General features: G+C 42.0%; 1 protein-coding gene across 1 annotated transcript in view; it reads left to right on the plus strand.

Annotated features, from left to right (window-relative positions):
* Window positions 1-2,503: 2,503 nt before the first annotated feature.
* Window positions 2,504-25,008, plus strand: part of Slc9a4 (solute carrier family 9 member A4) — a 46,736-nt gene continuing 24,231 nt past the window's right edge. Inside the window, exons 1-4 of the mRNA XM_031368833.1 lie at window positions 2,504-2,965; window positions 6,649-7,112; window positions 21,626-21,885; window positions 24,036-24,253. Coding sequence (XP_031224693.1) covers window positions 2,710-2,965; window positions 6,649-7,112; window positions 21,626-21,885; window positions 24,036-24,253 — 1,198 coding nt within the window. The 5' untranslated portion in view covers window positions 2,504-2,709. The remainder of the gene's footprint in view (window positions 2,966-6,648; window positions 7,113-21,625; window positions 21,886-24,035; window positions 24,254-25,008) is intronic.

Genomic DNA, 25,008 nt, shown 5'->3' on the forward strand with positions numbered 1-25,008 from the left:
TATTGCTTATCTCATTGGTATAGTGGGACAGGTGTCTGAGCTTAGCTTGTCAGGCCTGCCAGGGCCCAGGAACTGGTTCTGACTACTCTGGTAACAAACTCCTTAAGTAGACCTAACAGATTATTAGCCAATTATTAATGATTTCCCATTAAAAATATTATATCATAGGCACATAGAAAGAATTTTACTTTCTCAAGTCAACCTGGGTATCCTTTTCTTTATTGTATAGCCATCTTGAATAGAGCCTGCATGGGGGTGTTCAATGGAACAGCAAGATTGGGAGAAAATGTCAGTATTTGACTAAGACATAACTTATTGCTTGTGAATGTTACATCAACGAATCTCCCTCTTCTCCCATTTTGGTGACTGTTTTCCCCCCTATTTATTTATTTATTTATTTATTTACTTACTTACTTACTTACTTGCTTATTTTTACTTGTTCACTTTACATCCCGCTCACTGCCTTGCTCCTGGTCACCCCCTCTCACAATCTTTCCCCCATCCCTTCCTCTTCTCTGAGAAGGTGGGACTCCTCCTGGGTGTTCCCCTCACCCCCTCTACACACCCTGGCATCTCAAGTCTCTGAAAGGCACTTCCTCTCCCACTGAGACTAGACAAGGCAGTCCAGCTAAAGGAATGTATCCCAGGAAAAGGCAACAGCTTTTGGGATACTTGGAGTCTATTTTTAAAAATGAAAACATATTGATTTGGTCTGTTTCTTTTTCTCAGTTTATTTAAATGATCTATTTGACTTTGATTTTCATCCTATCATATTAAATTATATTAAAATTAATCCAACTTCTTTCCCTGGAGTTAATCTGACTTTGTAAATCCATGGTTGACACTGTTACCTGTCTACTTGAGTAACTGATACTTTCATTTGTCTAGGATAGCCCCCTTATGCCCAATGAAATTGTAATTACATCAAATTCTACTTAGAGGCTATTTGTAAAACTAACCCATCTTTCAGGCTGTACTGTTAGTGTGCTATTTACTTTCCCATTCTGTTACTTTTTATCTTTTGTCTTAAAGAATTTCTGGGCTGGAGAAATGGTACTGACTGCTCTTCCAGAGGTTCTGAGTTCAAATCCCAGCAACCACATGGTGGCTCACAACCATCTGTAATGGGATCTGATGCCCTCTTCTGGTGTGTCTGAAGACAGCTATAGTGTACTCATATACATAAAATAAATAATCTTAAAAAAAAAAATTTCAACTTGTAAATAGAATCAAAAGGTGCTTTTGCGAGGTGTACTTGACAAGAGAGGGGGCTAACTTGGTAAAATTCAAAGTGATACACAGCTCCTTAGTTGTTTTTAACGTCCTTGCTTCAGTTGTCTTTAGAAAAATACATATTAAATCTGTAGGAAATTTGAGCCTTTTGAAGTTCTTCCTCTTCCCTCCTCTCCTCTCCCCTCTTCCCTCTCCTCCTCCTCCTCCTCTTCCTCCTCTTCCTCCTTCTCCTCCCTTCTTCTTCTTCTTCTTCTTCTTCTTCTTCTTCTTCTTCTTCTTCTTCTTCTTCTTCTTCTTCTTCCTCTTCCTCTTCCTCTTCTTCTTCCTCTTCCTCTTCCTCTTCTCTATTTTATTTACTGTTCTGTCTGCTCCATGGGGCAAATGCAATTACCCACTTCCAGATAAAAGAACCTTTGACAAAATCCATTCTGGACTTCATAGATCGTCCATGTAGATACTTCTTTTGTATAGACAGAGCACAATGACAAAATGGTTAACAAATAGGTTTGAGTGTCTGAGAACATTTTCACAACTGGGTTTTCAGACACATTCATGAAGCTTCTCATTTTGTTTTCTTCCCTTTGAGAACCTCTCTGTGGAGCTAATAGAGAGCTGGAGCCTTGTTTCTTCCATAATTTATTGGCCAGGAAATCAGGTATTCATTATCTTCCTTGCCTTGCTGTGTCCTCCTCCCTTGTCTGTGATTACAGTCTTATGGGTCCTTCCAGGACAGTCCTATTTCGTCCTTATGGCCTTGCGCAATTCTTAACAGCTCTTCGTCCTCAAAAATACTTTGGTTTGAGTGCTTAACCAAATGGTGTGCAACTTGTACTTATCAACTCTCAACGGCTGATATGTTGCAGGTGCCCACTAGGTGTCAGTAGTGTAGCCTGCCATGAACCTTCGGAGCAAGCATTTCATTACAAAAGTCAAATCAAAGCAAATAATTAAAGTGTGTTTCAAAAGCTACCTGCAGCTTTGACCGGTTCAAAACAGGTGAGACAGAATCGGGAGGTGAGGAAGCTCAGGTCCGGGACAGGTGGCTCCTTCCTGGGATCCAACAGGGCAAAAAGGATTCCTTTCCTTATTAAAGGACCTCAGTGTTTCACGGAATGAGTCTCTTCCCAATTCACACTCACAAGATGAAGCCAGTGTTCAGTGAATGAGGAAACAGTTTCGAATGAAGAGGGATTTCTCTTCATAGATATTTCTTCAATTCATAATCGGATGAAGGTCGCACAGGTAGATCCCATTGGAAGCCCACATTGAACCCAGAGCTGAGCTGCTTGAATACAGCGGATTTTAAGAAGATTTGAAAGGATGCACCTGCAGAATCGTCACACTGGACTTCTTTGGGAATGACTTCTGGATTGCAAATAAATTGTCTCTCAGCCAGGTAATGCAGCTGGAAACTCGCCCTGCCACAGAGGCGTGGCATACATCAGGATCCAGGTGCGAAGTAAGAGACACACAGGCATGGGTCCTGCAATGTTTATGGCTTTTAGTTCATGGAACTGGTTACTATTGCTGGCAGTCCTTACTTGTTCGGAAGCATCATCGTATGTTAATGAGTCCTCCAATCCCACTGCCCAGCAGGCACCTGATGCTCGGTTTGCTGCTTCCAGCTCAGACCCCAATGAAGGGATATCTGTTTTTGAACTGGACTATGACTATGTTCAAATCCCTTATGAAGTCACCCTCTGGATACTGCTCGCATCTCTTGCAAAGATAGGTAAGTCCTCCAGCACACATTTAGGGAGTATTGTTTCTGACCTGAGTGGTCATGTATGAAAATCTCTTACCTGACAGACAGGTGACGAGGTAAGTAGACAGTAACTGTTGCTTGTAGTGCACATTTCCCTGAAGCGTGGCTGTTTAATGCCTCAGGATTGTGTTTGAAATTTAAACGCATACTTCCAGGTCCTGCACTGTTTTGACTTCATATTTCAAAAAGATTACCATCTGTCTTCTCAGTCACACAAAAATCTCTAAAAAGCTATATGTTTAAAACAATATAAAATGTTAAGTGTACAGTGTTCAAGAAATGCTGGGAGACTACATAACATTTCTTTTGTAACATAGTCTTCATTCATTCCTAGCCACAGAACTGTAATTTTTTTTAAATGGCTCTAATTATTTATTCTTTCTAAGAGGTTCATGCTTCTTATTAATGACAGGAGGGGGGGATGACCACGGGCAACTCTTCTACCCCAGCAATGACTTGTGGGCATATTGAGTCAATATCTGTTTGTGAAGTATGGCTTTCTTCCTGACTCAAATGGAGCCACTGCCCACCTCTGCCTTCTTTAGTGAACAGAAATAATCTCAAGTGGCTTTAGTTCTAGTCAGGTATTCTTCATCTGGAAGCCACCGTAGTGGTCCACGTTCCACAACTCATCTGCAGCCCCTTTGTCTCCTTAAAACAGTTTAGTTCAAAGTAGAAAGTTTATACAATTTTGTCAGTTACTGTACCTAATATTGCCTTCTCTATAATAAACTGTAGATAATTTGGTCACACAGATTGTCTTATTAACATAAAATCTTTCAACCATCTTATTTTCTCTCTCTCTCTCTCTCTCTCTCTCTCTCTCTCTCTCTCTCTCTCTCACACACACACACACACACACACACACACACACACACACACGACAGATGTGAAATGTAGATTGAGCATGTGTAGTATAGTTAGTGTTTAAGGACTCATGTCTACCCATGTAACTCCTTCCTTCCTGTGGGCCGCACTCAGGTGCTTCTTTAAAGCATCTATATACTTTAAGCCACTAAGGTATTAAGATGGAAAGGAAATGGTTAGTTGGGAGATGTCTCTTGCGGTTTGCTAAATGGTTAGCTTATACAGATATTATAGAACAAAAATAATTAAAGGCAGTTCTGACTTTGCGAGTTCTTCTTCTTGGACTATGGGAACTGTTCCTGGAACCATCTGGAAGAACAGCATTTGTAATAAAATGAAGTCTTCCACTTCTGGGGACATTGTTTCTTTGCATTTCCTTTTGAAGCACTGGTATTATAAGAGTTGAAAGTAACTGCCTCTATGACTTGCTGCCCTTCACGAAAGTAGGCAGATGTTTCAAAGTATAAAATGCATTAAGTCCTTTTCACTGCAATGTGACAATCATATGGCCTGTTCCTGCCATAGCCTCACAGGTCTACTTTGCCTTAAAGTATAGGTAGCACTGTATCCATTTCAGGGACCCCCCCAGTTCCAGAAAACAAGGCCAGAATGGTGAAACATAGGCCCAAGAAAACACACCTCAGGTTCTTCTACTCCATGACATAATTTAAAAGTTAATTTTGATTGATTAAAATAAACACAAATTGAAAAGTAAAAATAAGGCTGGTGAAGAAGGAAAAAATGAGGCCAAGGAAGTTGTGATTAGAAAACACAGAATGCAGGGCTTTAGAAGTCCTTAAGCCAGTCTTGACACAGTGAAGTCTCGCTGAGAATAACGTCTTTTGGGGAAAATTATGCTCAACTGCATCAATCTGCTTATATATAGAACGTAAGTTCAAAATGGGGCTGTGGGAGACCCCTATCTTCTTTTTATACAGCTAAATGTAAAATTCTCCAAGGAGACAGTCACTGGTTCTCCGTAGTGTGTGGAAAGAAATCTCCCTTAATTAATTTGGAAGTCAAGCTCTCCACTATATGGGACAACATCATCTTCCAACTTCTACTTAATAATTTTCCTAATCCACAGTTTGCTCATGCCAAGTGGATCATCTCTCAGTAAGGGGGAGAAGTATCTGCCAGGACAATTCCTACCCCAAGCTCCCCTCTCTACAACGCTTCTCATTCTGTTACCCAACTCTGAGTATCTCAGCGTTTCCTAAGGCACCCAGTTAATGTTCACAAGAAAGCATCCCTGATGGCCAGTTAGTTCATTCATTCAATTGTACACTTTTACAGTCAGCTATCACATAGACTGAGCTCTGGATATTTGCTAAGCAATGTAATGACATCAATCATCTACTTAGTTTGGGGAAATTTATAGACTAGTGCAGGTAAGTAACATACAAATGTTGTAGATTAGGATCATTGTTCCTAAACAAGCATTGGACAGATAAATTGTTCTAGTAGTTATGAGGGGGACATTAATTCCTCTGGTTGGGAATGGGAAAGGTTTAGCATCAAATTCTGAAAGGACAAATAAAAAGGACAATTCAAGCAGGAAAAACAGACAAACAAGACAGGGAAAGGGAACCTGATTTTGATTGGTTGTATTAAAGGATGACTGATGCACTTCTGGCAGGAGCGCCATGGTGAACCACTGAGTTCTGCTATCTTTGTATTTGTAGTGTATTTCAGCTCTGTCTAAGTTAGGGTTTCTATTGCTACAAGGAAACACCATGACCAAAAAGCAAGTTGGAGAAAAAAGGGTTTATTTGGAAAAAATACTTCATATTGCTATTCATTATTGAAGGAAGTCAGGACAGGAGCTCAGACAGGGCAGGAATCTGGAGGCAGGAGCTTATGCGGAGACCATGGGGGGGGGTGCTGCTTACTGCCTTGCTCCTCATCCCTTGCTCAGCCTGCTTTCTTGTGGAAACCAGGACCACCACCAGCTCAGGAGTGGCTCCACCCACAATGCTCTGAGCACCCCCCCACACACACACATTGATCACTAATTGAGAAAATGCCTTACAGTTGTAATGTAATTTTCCATGTAATGTCTCCTTACATGGAGACATTTTCTCAACTGAGACACCTTCCTTGCTGATGACATTAGCTCATGTCAAGTTGACACAAAACCCGCCAGTACAACTTCATATGTCATACTATTTCAATCTTCTCGATTATTCATGTCTCACTATTAAAACCTTGCCAACAGTGGGAGTTGCAGTATAATCTACATCATTGGCTTTCTACCTCATTAAATTCAACAGCATGCTGGTCTTTACAATAGATTTCTCAATAAACACCTTTAGTTTAATCCATGGAGTACTTTGAATGCCTTTCACATCTTAGCTGGAACTAAGAGTAAGATACGCAGGATTTGGAAACCCCAGCTCCTTAAACCACAGCTCAGAACCTCATCCTATGCTTGGGTGGTAGAATGTTGTGAATCATGAAGAATTTAGCAACAAAATAAGAAAGTTTCTAAAAAAATTGACTTAAAATCACCTCCAAATCAAATATACAATGAAATCAAGGTGTTTCTCTCCTGACAAGCCTCCATGACATTACAACTACGGATTTCAATGTTCACATTAAAATGCTTAACAGTAGCAAAATTATAGCTATGAAGTATCAGCAAAAATAATTTTATGACTGGGGTCACCACCACACAAGGAATTGCATTAAAGGGTAGCATTAGGAAGCTTGGGCTAGACCAATCTGGCTAGACCCCAGCCTCGTTCATTGGCAGATTATGGTCCCACCCTCTGTGTTCCCAGGTTTCCATCTTTACCACAGGCTGCCGCACCTCATGCCAGAGAGCTGCCTCCTCATCATGGTGGGAGCGCTGGTGGGCGGCATCATTTTTGGCACCCACCACAAATCGCCTCCAGTCATGGATTCGAGCATTTACTTCCTCTACCTCCTCCCACCCATTGTGTTGGAAAGCGGCTACTTCATGCCCACCAGACCCTTCTTTGAGAACATTGGCTCTATCCTGTGGTGGGCAGGCCTGGGAGCCCTGATCAATGCCTTTGGCATTGGGATCTCTCTCTACTTCATCTGTCAGATCAAGGTCTTCGGCCTTGGTGACATCAACCTACTACAGAACCTGCTATTTGGCAGCCTTATCTCGGCGGTGGACCCCGTGGCTGTGCTGGCTGTGTTTGAGGAGGCACGTGTGAATGAGCAGCTTTACATGATGATCTTCGGGGAGGCCCTGCTCAATGATGGAATCAGTGTGGTGAGTCGTTCTGGTCATGCTTGTGGATGGGGTGGGTCGGGGGTTGGGATAAGAGGAATTCGTCCAGGGCCATAGAGGCCAGGACTGCCTTGGATCTTCATGTCATATTTGTGACTTGAATTCTGGTAACATTCTGAGGGATCCACCATGTGCATCTATTTAATAGTTGCTTTAAGGAGAGAAAAGGAGTAGAAAATACATACTTCAATTTACGTTCCAATTCAAGAATATTTTTGAATTTAGCATGAGAAACTATTGTTTATAACTATTCTCTGTATTTCTGTTGACCAAAGCAGTACTTTTGTTTCTAATAAATGTATATGTGCACATACACACACATGCACACACACATACACATATACCATGAAGCTCTAGATGAAGTTAAATAAAGTTCCTCTGGTCATTGAGACATGACAGAGGAATTATGTGGTGCACAGTCAGTTGTATGTCCTACAGAAAATGTGAATGAGGACTCTCAGCTTAATAATTCTCTACAGAAGCCAAGGTGGATGAACAAGCTAGAAAGAGCAAGAGATAGCAGCAAGTCTTAGGAAATGCCCATACCCGTGTTTCTGGAATATTCAGGACAAGCTAAGTTCATTGATTAATTTCACTTAAAACGACAGTGTTTCCCAAGCTGTTGGTCAGGATGGCATTTATACATACTTTGATGACATTTCACTTTTAAAACTTAGATTCCTGCACATAGGCAACACTGAAATACATTTCAGTGTAAAAGAGTTTAATAATAATAATAATAATAATAATAATAATAATAATAATATACTATAATTATGAGGCAGAAACAGGAAGCTTCTACTTTAACCTGTTTGCCCTTTTCCCCTCTAAGCTTCATAGCATGCACAAACACACCTGCATAGCTGCTTAGCTGCATAGCTACAAAGCTGCATAGCTACATAGCTGCATAGTTGCTTAACTGCCTAGCTGCTTAGATGCATAGTTGCTTAACTGCCTAGCTGCATAGCTGCATAGCTGCTTAGCTGCATAGCTGCTCAGCTGCATAGCTACAGACACATATAATTCTAATAAATACTGTGGGATCATACTCTATGTGTTGCCTAGCTGTAGCCCCTTCAGGGTCTTTCATGTCTCCTCAGCTGTTGCAGAATTAGTAACATAACTTATTTCACAATTTCCTCTATGGATGGTTATTCAAGCAGCTTCTGGTCTTTCATTGTTGTTAATTTTACAAATAATGTTGAAATGAATATGCTTTTTATCTCTTCCTGGCTCTGTTTTTGCATCTGGGACTACTTTAAAATAATATTTTAACTAGTAATGAATTGTCTGAGTTAAGCAATGTGTAGATTTAAAACTTGATATATGCGGCTATTTTAATCACTTCCTGTTGGCCCTATTGGTGAATGAGAAGTTATCACCCTAGAGTTGTGGAGATGGGCAAGGATATGATACTTGTGTCATAGTTTCTTTTTTATTGTTGCCATGTAATAAAATAAAGTGTTGGTTGGGCTTGTAGTTTCATAGGGTTAGAGTAAGTGAAGGCAGAGCAAAGGAAGTCGGGAGCTCACATCTTTTTTTTCTCAAGTAGGAGACAGAGAGCATGCTGGGAATGGCACAAGTTTTTGGGATCCCAAACTCCATCCCCAAGTGCCATACTTCCTCCAACAAGGCCATACCTCTTAATCCTTTCTAAACTGGTCCACCAACTAGAGATCAAATATTCAAACACAGGATCCTATGGAGGCCATTCTCATCGAAACCACAGCAATGGTACAGACAGCTCCAACAGGAGGTCATCAGAATGCATAAACATAGTCTAGGGGATTGGGACATCAAATAACACTCCAAACCATATAAACTGCCCTAGAAAAAGAACATGCCAACAGAGGTTGAAGGGACGGACATAAGGCTCAGAGATTGAAGGGAGCAGGTTGGGGAACTAAAGAGAACAGGCAGAAGGCTGGGGTCGTTGGTCCTCAGAGAAGACGTGTATGAACTGTGAGGAGAATTTACAGATTAGCACAGATATGCAGGAGCACTGCCTGGCATGCTTGCCTAGGAGAGCTATCTGTCTGGGGCTGTTAAAGGTGGAATGGCAAAATAGGGGGAATTTTCAGCTAGGCTAGGCACTTTTGAGTTTTTTCCAAATGCCAAGGTAACACATGACATTGAACTTGGTGACCTCATCCACCAGACTTTATCAGCTTCTGCTTCTCCAGACAGGGTTGAGTTCTTTAATTTACCTGGAATGCATGGCCTCTTTATCAGGAGCACAATCATGTGGTATGCAGAAATTCTCGCTGAGAAATCATCTGTATTTATTACCAAAGCAAGTTCTTGCCTGCTGCTGCCAGGAGAGGGTCAGATCTCACCCCGAGGTTTCTTCAGCTGTCTTTTCCAGAGCCAACCCCGTATTGTGGTTTCTGGTGGTGATTCCATCACCAGTGACATTTGCTTGACTTTCTCAAGGCTAAATTGCTTCCATATCGATGTTTCTAAAGAACGATCATTTTAAAATAAGATTATAATTTCTGAGTGACTGTAGCGTCTGCTGTTGTGACCTCTGCTGGGCAACGCTGCTGTTGCATTGGCTCTGATGAGGTTGCCCGCATGGTCATCTTTCGTCTCTCACAGCACAGTATGTATTAAGTGTGTGCTGGAGCACCGCTGGGTCCCTAAGTGAAACCAGAGAAACCCAGGGCCTGATTTAGAAAGCAGCTGAGAGCAACTGGTACTTTCTGTCATCCAATGGTATTTTGAGCTGAGGCCTTTGAGCTTACCCTTTCATTGAGCAAAAGGCCTCCCCAAGGGCAACAGTCACAGTAACCCAGCAGTCTGAGTCACCCAGAGGTGGCCTGTGGTCTAGGGCTCCATGTGATGTCAGTACAGATCTTACTTCCAGGACAATTGGATTTATTCATGAATATGACTCACCAAGAATTAACCACATCAGGATTTCAGCTTGTGTTTTCCCACTCAGTCCTTCCTTTTGCTGAATTTTCAGGTTATAATGTTGCTAACTAGGACACACACCTTCCACATCTGACAAACAGAACAGACGCACAAGTCAGATAGGTGTGCACATCCGGGACTGCAGTGTGCACTCACTGAAAATGTCACTGGGGATTCGTGGAGATTTACTGTGAGGGTAGATTGAGAGAGGGAGGGATGGAGGGAGGGAGGGAGAAAGATAGATAGAGAGAGAGAGAAAGAGAGAGAGAGAGAGAGAGAGAGAGAGAGAGAGAGAGAGAGGAGAGAGAGAGGGGAGAGAGAGAGGTTATTCTTATTTAGTTATTCTACAAGAATCATTTTACCAGGATGTACACACTAAGATAAGATAGTATGTGATTTGAATATCTACAACTTTCTTTTTAAAAATAAAATGTATTTCTAATATTGATTAAAAAAGTGACCCAAGATCTCCAGGGGAGTGTCATGGTTAAGATCCTATTAGAAGCAGAGACAGAATTACTCAGTCCAGGACCCAAAATGACCATCTTTGCACTTGTTATGTCATTAAATCTTATTATGTAGCATGAAAAGATGCGATCCATTCAAAAACGAAGAGAAGCAGACATGAGAGGTTAGAACACCATAGGTTATAGAGCAGACTTGGGTGCCCAGCTCTGTGCTCAGTCCTGTACCCACCTCTGTGCCCAGCTCTGTGCTCAGCCCTGTACCCACCTCTGCGCCTTCAATTCACTTCCATTTTCTTTTTGCCAATTGAAATTTCAACTCTAAGCTGCAAGGGAGAGAAAACCTGTCAAGGTCAGTGACACAGCTGTTCTTTTCCTTGTATCAAAATGGCTGACTGAGTGATTGCCACACAGGCTTAAGGCAAGGGTATTCACTCATGTCTCTTTTTGCTGTAGAATTGGAATAAAGACATTCTTAAGCTCACAGGACCCATGGAGAATTTATAATAAGCTTTTAGTACAGTGAGTTCCTGTACTGGAAAGGGTGCTGAATAGCTCTTGTCTGCAGCTTTCACATCTGCTCATGAGCACTCTGGACCACCATGGCTGGGCAGCTTACTTTAAATATGGACTCACCAGATTAGCTATAGGGTAGTATTTTTCTATCTCTATCAATCTCTAATTGCCATGCATCAGCTCGCTTGATAAACAACAGGTAATTATTATATTTATATTTTTATCCATCCCACTCCTCCTCCGCATCTCTTATTTACTCTGCCTCATCTGGAAGACTGGAACACAGGCAGCCTTCCTTTGTTTTCTCTCCACCACATCATCAGACTGCTTCTCCCACCCTGACCCTCTCCTTCCTCTGTCTTTTCCTCTGGTTCCCAACCACACTCTAGGCACATCTCTATGGCTTCTTGCTTCAAGTTTACCATCTCATAGGGATGCTATGTTGGATGAAGATGAGCTAAGCATTGGTTTGTGTCAATTTCACTGATGAATGCGCTATCAACTTTTCCCACTTATGCCTCATGGAGCATCATGGACTGAGGAGTTGTGCCTTGCTTTATGAAATAATAGTATATAGTAGTTTGTGGTAGGGTGCCCTTAGGTCCAATTGTTGAGGCCCCTGGACCCATTCTGGTCATTTGTTTTTCAAGGTAAGCACTTGGGTGACTTAGCAGATCTCTGTGTATACCCATTTCTTGGTTGACACGTATGAACTCCCAGTGAGACCAATCTTGTATTAATTGAGTATAATCTAGTTTGTGTAGTGCAATATCTGGAAGACAGAGTGGTCTTCTCCTTGCTTGCTTGAATCAGCCAGCCATATAAAGTCACAGTTTGCAAGGAAAGATCTCAAGATTGCTTCCTTAAATATAAGATGGGATAAACTTAACCAACCTGGGAGGGGTAGCTGTGAGGTCACAAAATTGGACTTGTGGATATCTGACTCCTGGTAGGTGATGGATAAATATCTCTTCATCCTCATAACCCACAGGAAGATCCATACAAGAAATGTCACCTTCTTGGTGTCTACAGGGAATGGACATAAAGATATAATCTGAGGCAACCAGATCAGTGAACCCTTAGTTGGTCAGCTCAAGAGTCTGTGATGTGCCCAAGGCCCAAGACCTTCCAAGAGCACTTCCAGACCACTGGAGGTATGGAAGGAGTCAGATCCACCTACAGGGACCCAGCATTTGCTGTGTGTGTGTGTGTGTGTGTGTATGTGTGTGTGTGTGTGTGTGTGAGAGAGAGAGAGAGAGAGAGAGAGAGAGAGAGACAGAGGCAGAGACAGAGAGACAGACAGAGATACAGAGACAGAGACAGAGACAGAGAGACAGAGAGAGACAGAGAGACAGAGCGAGAGAGCATCCAGGCTGGAAAAGATGCTAGCATGGGTAAGGAAAGCCCTGAGTTCTTTGAAGTCCCCAGGAGTGTGTTTCAGAATTTTGCTAACTTGGGGGAGACAATTCTAATCCTCATTTGGGTAACAGATTGTCTCCAATACATCAGTTGTCTAAGTTACAGGCTCACCAGTAAGCAACCTGAAAGATTTGAACCTTAGCAAATGCCAGCCCCTCAGTGGCATGCTAGAAAAAAAAACCATATTATTAGATAAGGATCATCTACCATGACTCAAGAAAGTTTCCCAAATTTGACTACAAATGCTCACTTGGAGCATCTGTTATTGCTTGAAGCAAGGGAACAGCTGAGATTTGAGTTTTACTCATTGGTGTTTCTTTAATCAGAAGACACTTATGAGTTCCTTGGGGTGATGGGCACTCACTTTAGCCCCAAGGGTAGAAAAAAACAAATAAAATCTAGCTAGTAACCAAGCTGCCCTTTCTCTGTTGGGAGGTGGAGTTGAGCACCTGTAGAAATGGATTCAGAGGAGGAGAAACACTAAGGAAGAGAGTGATGGCCCTTTAACTCTTTAGGGAATAATGAGAGCCAGGGTGAAAAGCCACTCAGAAGCAATTCTGTCCATACCACTAAGGACCCGCAGTCTACGCCAATTGTTTCAACTGCCTCCAATGTGAAAGCAAACAATTCTGTATGCTGCCTTGAGTCCCCACACTGTGAGCCTTCAAAGTTTTTCTTGCTAAGCTACAATCAACCTATAATCTACAACTATGTGCCCGACTATTCTGTGCTTTCTTAGAACCTGTCCCAGCCACAAAGGTCCCCTAGAAGGTTATATAATATTTTCATGGAAATTCCTGCTTGGAGAGGACACCCTCATATGCCAGATATAGCTAGGCGGACTTCCTAATCCTGTGGTTATTGGCCAGACTACCCTCTGCCAACACTTGTGCCAGTGTTCTCAGTTGGGCATGCTGGGCTGCAACATGAAAGAATATGCTCAGTGTCATATGAAAAGCCCCGTGAGGTGCATCATGGAAATAGTTATTGCTGATGGACAAGTTCTTTCTTTCCTTATGGCTTCTGTGGTAACTATGCAAATGGCCGTCCCTTAGTAGAAGTTGTTGTACAAGCTTGTAGTATAGCATTAGACTATGATTTAAGGGGGAGAAAGCTTTTGACTCTGCCTCTCCACGGCTACTATTCCTGTGTTCCCTCACAAATTCATAACCTCTTCCTCAATAATTTCTGTTATACTTATGTATAGTATATGATGTATATGTATATGTATGTGTATATGTATTTTATGTATACATGCATGTGCAGGATAGGTATGTGCATATGTATTATGTATGTGATGTATATATGTGTATATGTATTGTATATATGTGTACATGTATACGTGTACATATATGTATGCAACCTATTGAGTGTATTTAGTGTTGTTCATATGTATTCGTGTGCAGGACTGACCTCTTGGAATTGGATAATCCTTCAAGGGTCCTATCCCTGGGGAAAACCGAACATCTCTCTCTCTCTCTCTCTCTCTCTCTCTCTCTCTCTCTCTCTCTCTCTCTCTCTCTTTCAGCAGCCATGAATTGTCTATAGCTTTTATTTTAGCTCTCACGAGGCTCCTCCATCTGAGTCAATATGTCAACAACTGTCATAGCGATAGTCTTGTTTAAGCAACCATGTTGTTGAGATTTCCTGGGTGCAGCTTCCCTGACGTGTATAGAAGACACTATCTCCCAGCAGACCAGTCCTCTAGCTCTTAGAGTTTGTCTGATTTTTCCTTTGTGGTGTTCTCTAAGTCTCTGGTATTGGGGCTGTGCTGGGGAAGTATCAGTTGAAGTTGAGTATTTCATAGTCAGCTGTTGCCTTCACGTTCACTAGTGGTGGATCTCTATAATGGTCATCGCATCTGCTGCAAAAGAAAGGTTTTTTGATGAGGGTTGAGAGCTGTGCTTATCTGTATAAGAATAGGAATTTAGACTGTAGTTAGAAATGATTTTGGTTTAGGAAAGTAGTAAGTTTTCCTCTAGAGTCTATGGCTATACCAGTTACAGGTAGTTGTCTTGTAGTACTATGCATAGATTTCTTTTGAATCAAGCATGCCTTACATTCAATTAGGCAGCTGCTGGTTACCTTAAGGTGTAAGTACCCCTATCTCATTCCTGTGAATATCTTGCCATGCAAGTCATTATTGTGACTCACAGAGTTTACCCATGGGTAGGACTATTGATTGCTTCTCTACCTTGGCAGCTTGCATAGCAGCTTCAGATACTATGAGAGATAGTCCTTAGGGAGGAGGCTTCCAGATCAGTTCCTTCTTGAGTCTTTCAACTCCTGTGTCTGGAGTGTATTGTCTTCAACAATAGCATCTAACCTTCAGGTTCTAGGAGGGAACCAAGGGTAGTAGCAATGCCTATACTGTTTGTGGGGTCTCTTGGACTGGCCCAACCAACAACTCCAAGGGAAACTTTCTATACATGGTGTCTTAGTCAGGGTTTGTATTCATGCACAAAAAACATCATGACCAAGAAGCTAGTTGGGGAGGAAAGGGTGTATTCAGCTTACACTTCCACTTTGCTGTTTATTACCAAAGGAAGTCAGGACAGGAACTCACATAGGGTAGGAACTTGGAGAGAGGAGCTTATGCAGAGGCAATGGAGGAGTGCTGCTTACTGGATTGCTTTCCCTGGCTTGCTCAGCTTGCATTTTTACAGAACTCAGGACTACCAGCCCAGGATGGCACCACCCATAATGGGCTTGGCCCTCCCTGCTTGATCACTAATTGAGAAAATGTCTTACTGCTGGATCTCATGGAGGCATTTTCTCAACTGAAGCTACTTTCTTTGTGAAATTCCAGCTTGTGTCAAGTTGACACACAAAATCAGCCAGTATACATGGGGATTCCTATACTGGGGATCTTGAGATAATGCCCTCCCAAATTTATAGACTACCCTTTGATTTCAAGAAAAAAAATTAAATTACGTGACCATATGTAGAAATATATTTGTGAACGAAAGTGTCTACAAGAGCCAGAAGAATCCATCATTACCCCCCAAAGCTGGAATTGTTACTGGTGGCTGTGAATGGAACTCAGATCTTCTGCAATAGTAGTTTGTACTCTTAAACCATGAGCCATATTTTCATACCCCAACATTCTCATCTTAATGATATAGTTCACTTGTCTCAAGTCAAGCCAAGGGTTCTGTGTCCCCCTCATTCATCCACCCATCTATCCATGTCCATCCATCCATTCATTCATCCATCCATCCATCTCCCCATCTATGTCCTCATATCCAGTCATCTGTCTGTCCACATAAAGCCACCACTAAGGAGTTTATTTTCAGACACTATTCCTTCAAAGAGTGTCAACTATTGCATTTTCAGAAAAACAAACCACAGGCCCAGTCTTCCGTGAATTTAAATTGACTGTCGATGTTTGCTTTTATGGTTGAAAACATAGTGCAGGCTTTAAGTGACTCTGCTTCATGAGATGATGATGATATTAGTCAGTAAAAGTATTTTTAAGTATTTGTTCCAAGTTGGTGCAGGAGCTCAGAATTCCATTCATTGCTTTTAAATAGAGAGGAGTTCCTTGAAGGACTCTTTGGCTGATCTTCAAGTGAATTACCACCCAGTTTTCCCTCTTCCCCAATATAGCCTTTGACACCTATTCAGTTTGCTAGCTTGGCCCCAGTTCTCTGAACTTATGAACAAATGCTAACGGATTCCAACCCCAGGGGATTAATAGATCCCCTGTGTTCTCTGCTACTAGGCTGCATGTCTGCACTTTTTGGGGCAATGGGGTTATCTCTTCATGGTAGTTACTCAAGGTCATGTGCCTTTTGATTGTAAAGTAGTTCCTTAGGAAACCATACAACATCTACTGTATTGAATACTACTGGTAACTGTGCTACAGGGAGGAGGGTAGTCTCATATCAGGAAGCAAGAGACCCATCTTGGAAATGAAACATTCTTCTTTGCTCAAAACTGCCACACTCAAAACATGGCCAGTGATGACCAACGTCAACAAGGCTGCAAGTGCAGTTCTAAAATGTGGTTATTAAAGGGAAAAAAACTCAGGGTAAACAGCACTGATGACTGCCACTCCAGAACTCCCCAGGGAACATATTTGGTCATTCATTTAGACTCTACTGTAATAAATCTTTTCATTTCTGCTCCTGTTCTGATCAGCTTTCCTAACACTGAGTCATGAAAAATGTAGACAACTAGCATAAGCATGCTGGTACAGTTACACAGTCACCAGATCAAACAGCTATAGCAATAGATGCATTGCACAGGTAAAGAAGAGTATCTCACTATGATGAAAAAGTTACTTCATAATGATACCCCAAACTCATAGATGAATATGTCTCTACAGATAGTATTCACAATAGGCAATAACTAGTCTTCACGCAGTATAGGAGATTCTATTAACTCAGTATTGGGAAGTGATAGGGGACAAGCTAGAAAAATACATGCAAGACATGGAGGGCCTGAACTCTACCAACCACCTTGGTGGAGTTGTTTATGAGCACCATGTCTGACCACCTCAAATCAAACATTCTATTTTAAGTGCATACTTATGGAAAATGAACACTGTATTCAACCATAATAAAACCTCACTAAATTTAGAAACTTTCAGACCTTCCAGAGTGCTTTCAGTGCCCACCCACACCAGAATAAAACAATTCCAACAATTAGAAATTAGATAGTACATTCCTTTAAACTCTGTAGCCCCCAAAAGAAACCGTGAAGGAAATTAGGTAACATTTTGACAAGAGAGTAAACATAACATTCATAGTTTATGTGATGTGTACTTTAAGGAACATTTATAGCTTTAAAACCTCTTTATTAAAGAATTGAAAGATCAGAACCAATGATGTAAGGCTCTGCCTGTAACAAGAAGAATCAAGTCAAAGGAAGCAATAGTAAGACAACAATAATAATGTTGGTAATAATTAATAACTTATCATTTTAAAATGATACCTTGTCTATACCTAGAGGGAGAAATAATGTCTACTACTCCTTATACACTCTTTCTGATATAATGGAGAAAGAACCAATTTTCAACCTTATTACGATGCCAACTTTGTCCCAACACCAAAACCAAGCAAAGATACATTAAAGGAAGACACCTGCAGACCAGCATCCATCATGACTACTGGCCAAGAAGTTATTAGTAAAATATTATAAAATAAAATTTAACAAGATATAAAAAGCACAAAAATTATGACCACAGATAAATACAGTTGTGAATTCAATTCATCTCACAAATAAAACACATAAGTTTATTAACAAATATAGTCGGTTATTCGGCAGATTTCACCATTCATTTTTGACCAATACTCATGACAATGTAGGAGGAATCAGTACCTTTTTAGGTCTCAGTATTTTTATTTTTATTTAATTTGTATTTTATGGGTATGTATCCATGTACCACATACATGCATAGTATGCATAAACTGGTTGGAACTAGAGTCACAGATGATTGTGAGCCACTATGAGGTGCTGGAACTGAACCTAGCCCTCTGCAAGAGCAACATGTGCTCATGACCACTGAGCCATTTTTTCAGTCTTATATCAGATTTAGATGGAAAACTTGCAGCTTACATCATGCCAAAGGTTAAGTATCAAACATTTGCCCCAAAAGATGATGATAAACCCGAAGATAACCATTCTCAAAACTCCTGCTTATTAGACTATAGAGAAACGCATGAAGCTAAGATCACTAAGATCATGCACAGTCACCAGGTGGCATGGTGGCTTCTGAAGATACGTAAGAAATCCATAGCTCTCTGAGAATGGGACACTCTTTTGTGAACTCACCAAGGTCATAGCGTAGGTGCCACTTTCTGTAACTATACACTGAGGTAGTTAGCACTATCTTTAGAAGATCTTTAGAAGATTCATTCAAGCTCACACTATCAGTTTATGGTCTTTGTATATTCATTAAAGTGGTTGCTTTAGTGACCCAGAATCCATCTATTTCAGCGGTGTGTCATATAGAAATCAGTCATTAAGAAAAATTGATGAGACAGGAAGAAATGTTTGCATTTGGAACCAGCTCTCCACTTTAGAGCCTCAGTGTGTCAGCTGAGGTTTTTAGTCCTCATGGGAGGGTTTGGGGTGGGGATATGTGTGAATGGGCTTTATATACATTCATGGTGGCTTTGGTTGTAGTCATGGGAGACTGGGAGGATTTGTCAAGAGTAACTTGGCCCTTTCCCTGAGATAATGAGTCAAGAGGGGCAAATGAATCTTATTCTTCTTGTGTCATGGATCTTTCTGATTTTTAACTTCTTTGTCCACACAGGACAGATATATACATTTGACATGGGTCCAGAGACAATCACCCTTCGTCGTTATAATGACAGCCAGAGACTGCTATTTTGAAAGGGAAAGATTTTTCATGGAGTAGGGCAGAGTGTACGTGAGTGCAGTTTCTTAGCTATGTGACCACTTAGCTTCTGAGAGTGCCAGAACATCTTCCTACACTTCCTACACCACTGGAATCCAGGGGTCAAGGTGACTATGTAGCCACTGGTAGTCTGGAAAGCTATGTAAAAGAGGTTGTGTTTGTGGCTACAATACACAAATCTTTGAGCTTCAATCATGCTCCCCTGATTTCCACTGGATTTGAGAGTCAAATAAACACCCACTCTTCTTCATTCAAATCTACTTCTTATGGATTTGTGGAACCATCCTCTGGCCCTTTGTCACCTCTTTGTGAATCCAGCCCAAAGGGGCAATCTTCAAAGTTCTGAAGACCCACGTGAGGATTGCTCCATGGCCAGAGAGAAAGCCATACAAGGCTAAGTGAATTCATGGGGGCAGACTACAACAACCACACAGGTTTTCTGTTTGTTTGTTTTTTCTTAATCTTTTTCTTTTTGGATTTACTCAGAAAGTATGAATCACAGACAACCTCTGAAGGCTCAGCAAAGCTCTTCTTCAAACAAGCCTTAATAAATTTTGTACACTTAATAAATTTTATAAATATATTTTGTATGGTTGGTGCATCCATCCATCCATCCTAGATATTGTTTAGCTCACCCATAGATCAAGAACACAGATGGTATCTGGTGTGTAAGAGAGTTTACTAGGGAGGCTCCCATGTCAGAAGCCAGGGAGCAGGGAGAGCCCTCAGGGCCAGATACAGAATGATCAGAGTGAAACAGAGAAGACAGAAGGGAAACCAGCTGGAGCCTTTTTCAGACTTTGCCTAGTCCCTGGGGAGCATCAGACTGTGGACAGCAATCAGAAGAGTATTTGCTTCTTCAGGGAAGGGGCAGCCCTCAGTGCCATGCCACCTCACTCCTCACTGGAGAACAACTGGTAGAGATTAAGTGTAGGTGGTGGTGGTGGTGGGGAAAGGGTTCCCTCTCTGCAGCCTGAGATCCGAGGGACTCTCAGTGCCACAGACACAGACACTGAGGATCTGCATCACACAGACGGAACAAACAGGAACAAGAAAGACAGATTTATAGTGTTGGCAATGGTCTCTGTGGGAAGGAGTGTGAGCTCACAAGGAAGTCACCTGTTGTACTCTCTTTTCTGAACATTTCCAGATTTTAGTATACACATTCATGTGGGCAAATCTGGCTTAAAAGTGCTTAAAAAGTAATTTTAAAAGTAATTTTCCTATTTCGGAAATTAGCTGTATTCATCCGTGTATATGTGCACATACAAAAGTTCGTGCATTACCTCCAGCAAATTTGTGTGGTATTTCCTCTTCCTCCATTATCCCCAACCTTTTTCTCCTCCAAACGAGTTAAAAATTCTCTTTGAGTAAAGGAAGAAAAGCTTGCTACAGTCTGTCAATACTTCTATATCTTGCCAAACTTACTGGCTGATGTTTATGACATTAGCAACAAACCACTAATGCTCACCCTCTAAGAGAGATGCATGTTGGTGCCAAGGTCCTTTTCTCTTTCTTATGCAGTCCTAGACTCACAGCTAAGTCACCTCAGTTAACTCAAACTAGAAACTCCCTCACAGACACACCTAGATATTAGTTTCCATGGTGATTCCAAGTCCCACAGGGTTGACAATGAAGATTAACCATTGGAGTCTGCTTTGACTATAGTTTCAAGGCCGAATAGGGAAGCTTATTAAGATCCTATCTGAAAATAAAATAAAATAAAATAAAATAAAATATAAAAGGGTTAGAGATATGCTAGACAAATGCTCAATAGTGGATTGAATGCCTAAGCATGTGTGAGGGCCTAGTTTCCCCAAGTGTCTATATAAGAAAGAATGTAATAGTAGCAGCAAGCAGGAAGTCCAGACCTGGAGAAGCCAAGCAGTATGTAAAAACCTGTGCGGATTCTGATGCAGTGAGGGAAATGTGGATAGATCAGTGATTAGCAGAGAAGTTGGCTGATTCAGCTTTGCTGGATCTGGCCAAGAGGGGTTACACAAATTAAATATCCCTTTCTGAAAGGCAAGCCTGACCCGACTTGGTAAAACTTCCATGCTGCAAGATTCTGAGCTCCAGCATGGGCAGTAGGTCATCAGAGTAAAAGACACAGGGAAGGAAGAGAACCGTGCTGCTTGGATTAGACCAGAGCACTATGCCCTGCTGGGCCCTTTGCAAAAGGCTCTTCCACAGGCTTAAGCCACAAGACCACTGAGGAATTATTTTCAGGTCATGTGGCTCCTTCAGGCTTCACAGGAAGTCCTCCTATTCATATGGCTGACTCCTCCCAGAGGGACCCAGAGAAAGTTGAAGAAGCACCTTTCCCCTCCACTGTTCCTTCTGCACTCTCTCTCTGGAGGGAGATTAACATTGTGTTCTCTTTAAAGGAAAAGCTGAAAAGCATTGCAGAATTAATGATACAGTGTCCTAGGAAAGGTTTAAAGCAGAGGAGCATGGCAGAGAAAATGGCTCCCAGGGATCACTCACTTTTTATAAGCACTTTCATTTGGTGGAAGAGTTGCTCTTGTGCGTGAGGTGAAATAATCATTCAACATGTATACAGTATGTCATAATCAAATTGAGTTAATTCGCATCCCCACCTCCTTAAACATTTGTCATGCGGTCAATTCTGAAATCCAACACTTTCCCTTTCTTCAGTGAATCTGGATATGTTTGAACATGTCTAAAACTTGGGTAGCTGTGTTAATATCTGTGCTGTTGACTTGTGTACTCTGTTTAACTGAATGTGAGGTCAAGAATCCATGTGTAAACTATCGTGAGTGATGCTTCTCTCACTTGTACTTCTCCAGGTCTTATACAACATACTGATTGCCTTCACGAAGATGCACAAATTTGAGGATATAGAAGCAGTGGACATATTGGCTGGGTGTGCCAGATTTGTCATCGTGGGATGCGGGGGAGTATTTTTCGGCATCATTTTTGGATTCATTTCCGCATTTATCACACGTTTCACTCAGAACATCTCTGCGATCGAGCCCCTCATCGTCTTCATGTTCAGCTATCTGTCTTACTTAGCAGCCGAGACGCTTTATCTCTCGGGAATCCTGGCGTGAGTACAACCTCACCGGTGGTGTCATGTGGGAATGTACAGACACTTTAGGAGCGAGCTGGCCTGGGTATCTGGGAAAAGCCTGATGCTAGTCCCCTGAGGCACTGGAGGGTTTAGGATTTCTTAACTTTCTGGAAGCTGAACCTGGTCCTTTGCCAAACAAATGTTCTCTCCAACAGTTGCCTGAGGAACGTCTAGCAATCAGGGTGCCAATTTAAAATGTTCAGGCAAAACTGGCGCGAGGCAGAGCTGCGAACGCTTCAAGCTTGAAGTCCATCTGAACAGTTTCTTCTCTTTCTGGAAAAATAATGTTGAGGGTCAGGCATGGAGTGCATGCTTTTAATCTCAGCACTCAGTAGGCAGAGTCAGGTGGAGCTCTGTGAGTTCAGGGCCAGCCTGATCTATATAGGGAGTTTCAGGGCAGCCAGGGAGACTCTGTCTCAGTAACAACAACATCAATAATAACAACAACAACAACAATAACAACAACATAATAAATTGTAAAGTAGAAGGAAAACATGCCCCAAGGAACTTCCACTCTGGACTCTGCCTGTCATTATTTGCCACCAGCCCCATCACACCCACACTGACCCCACACTGAGACTCCACAGCCCACACCTCCTATCCCATGCCACACACCCCACACCCATACTCCACATCACACACCACACACCCACACCCCTACCACATACCACACACCCACACCCTCTACCCCACACCCATACCACACACCACACACCCTACACCCTCTACCCCACACCCCACACCCCACAACCACCCTACACCTAGCAGGAGAGAGTAAAGCTAATTAGGTAAGCATGAATGCCCAGTACTTAGTTCCAGTGAAGACATCTGTTTAGTTGTCCAACCTCATATCCTTCTGACTGAAATGGTTTTCTTAGAATGAAGCGTCTCAGTTGGGCTTGCTAGATCTGCTTTTATTTTCTTCCAGACATCGTCCTGATATCCAACTATCTGGGCAGAAAGGTTTAATCATACAGAAATGATATAGAAATCCCTGCACCGATTATATACGGTAGTATAGACTTTAGGTACCATTTTTATTTTCTCACCTTAAAATGACCACAACTTCAAGGACAAAGAAAGGGACTTTCTTTACTTTGTCCTAGGAAAATGGGTGCAAAAAAAAGGAAAAACTTGAAATATTTTAATAACATTTGTTATGTAAGAAATACTGTTTGGGAGCTGGATGGAGTGTGTACATACTGACAGTACTCAGGACGTGGAGGCAGAAAAGTTCCTGTTCTCTTTCTTTCTTTTAAATTACAAAAAGAGTGTGCTGCGTACTCTATACATCACACTGAAGTAGGTTTCCTTGGATTTAAGGCAGGGTCAAGTATTTTCTAGCTAGAGTTGGGGCTGAAAAAGCTCTCAGTAAGGGAAGGGAGGTCCAGACACATTTTTGAAAGACCTGCCAGTATATGTGTGTGTGTGTGTGTGTGTGTGTGTGTGTGTGTGTGTGTGGTGTGAGTGTGTGTGTGTGTATGTGTGATGTGTGTATGGTATATGTGTGTCTGTGTGTGAATGTGATGGATGTGTGTGGTATGTGTTTGTATATGTGTATGTGGTGTGTATGTGGTATGTATGTGGTGTGTGTGGTGTTTGTGTAGTGTATGTGTGCAATATATGGCGTATGTGATGTGTTGTGAGTGTGTTTATGAGTGTAGTGTGTGCATGTGTGTATGTATGAGAGTGTGTGTGTGTGTGTGTGTAACTGTATTGTATGGTATATAGTGGGTTTGTGGGGTATGTGTTTGTATGTGTGTGGTGTGTGTGTTTATGAGTGTGTGTGTTTGTGTGTGTAGGAGAGTATGTGTATGTATGACTGTATGTATGTGGTGTGTGTATAGTGTGTGTGGTATGTGTTTATATGTGTGTGGTGTGTGTGTGTGTGATGTGTAGTGTGTGTTTGAGTGTAGTGTGTGTATGTATTATGAAAACCATGCCACACTTGCTTTTTCACACACTGAGTTGAAGAGGAAGGCATCAGTCTGTGGCTCACAGACAGAAGGGAATGATGAGACCTGGACTTTAGTCAGAGATAGGCTTCTGTACACAGCATTGCTGTGGGCAGGCAGCCTCCGGTGTGGCAAATGCTGCTTCTTTCTAAGCCTCTGCCCCTCTTGTAGAATCACAGCTTGTGCAGTGACCATGAAAAAGTACGTGGAAGAGAATGTGTCCCAGACATCGTACACGACCATCAAGTACTTCATGAAGATGCTGAGCAGCGTGAGCGAGACCCTGATCTTCATCTTCATGGGCGTGTCCACCATTGGGAAGAACCACGAGTGGAACTGGGCTTTCATCTGCTTCACTCTGCTCTTCTGCCAGATCTGGCGAGCAATCAGTAAGAGACACCAGGGCCCCAACATGATGCTGCCTGGCTTCCAACCCTAGTCTCTTTTCCCCTCAGTTGAACCACAAGGGGGGAGTTGATGCTAACTGTTTTTCCTGCAAAGGGGAGTACAGACACTTGCTGTTGGCTTCTTCTGCCAGCTCAAAGTCACCAGTGGAAGTTGTCCTCAGAGGCAAGGATGGAGCAGGGAGTGTTTTGTGTTTTGTTGAAAGGAAACACTTTCACATCTACACATTTAAATATAACTCAGTAAATATATCCGTTGCTCCACTTCCTTGCCAGTTTGTAGCCTCTCACATGTTAACTCAGATATAGATTATAAACTGTGGGCATTTACACTTTTGATCCAGGAAAAGTGAGATCTCACAAACTGTCTCCTATGTGAGACAAACATTGTCAGGAAACATTCCCATAAATAGTTGAGCCACTCTAAGTGATGGATGGGTGATGAGGATAAAGCCCAAAAAGGACCAAGGAGTGAGCTGTCTCTAAAGTGCTCATTCCTGGGAACTGAGATTGCTTAGTCACCAAAGTGCCAGCTGCCCTAGAATGAGGACCTGGGTTCTGATTCCCAGAATCCTCGTAAAAAAAAAACAGGTACTGGCACTCACGCTGTGGTTCCAGGCCTGGAGAGAAGGGGCAGGAAGATCTCTGGGGCTTATGGTCAGCCCGCCCAGCCAATCAGTGAATTTCAATTTCAGTAAAGTCCTCTCTCTCTCTCTCTCTCTCTCTCTCTCTCTCTCTCT

Source organism: Mastomys coucha, unplaced genomic scaffold (assembly GCF_008632895.1).
Source record: "Mastomys coucha isolate ucsf_1 unplaced genomic scaffold, UCSF_Mcou_1 pScaffold14, whole genome shotgun sequence".
Taxonomy (NCBI): domain Eukaryota; kingdom Metazoa; phylum Chordata; class Mammalia; order Rodentia; family Muridae; genus Mastomys; species Mastomys coucha.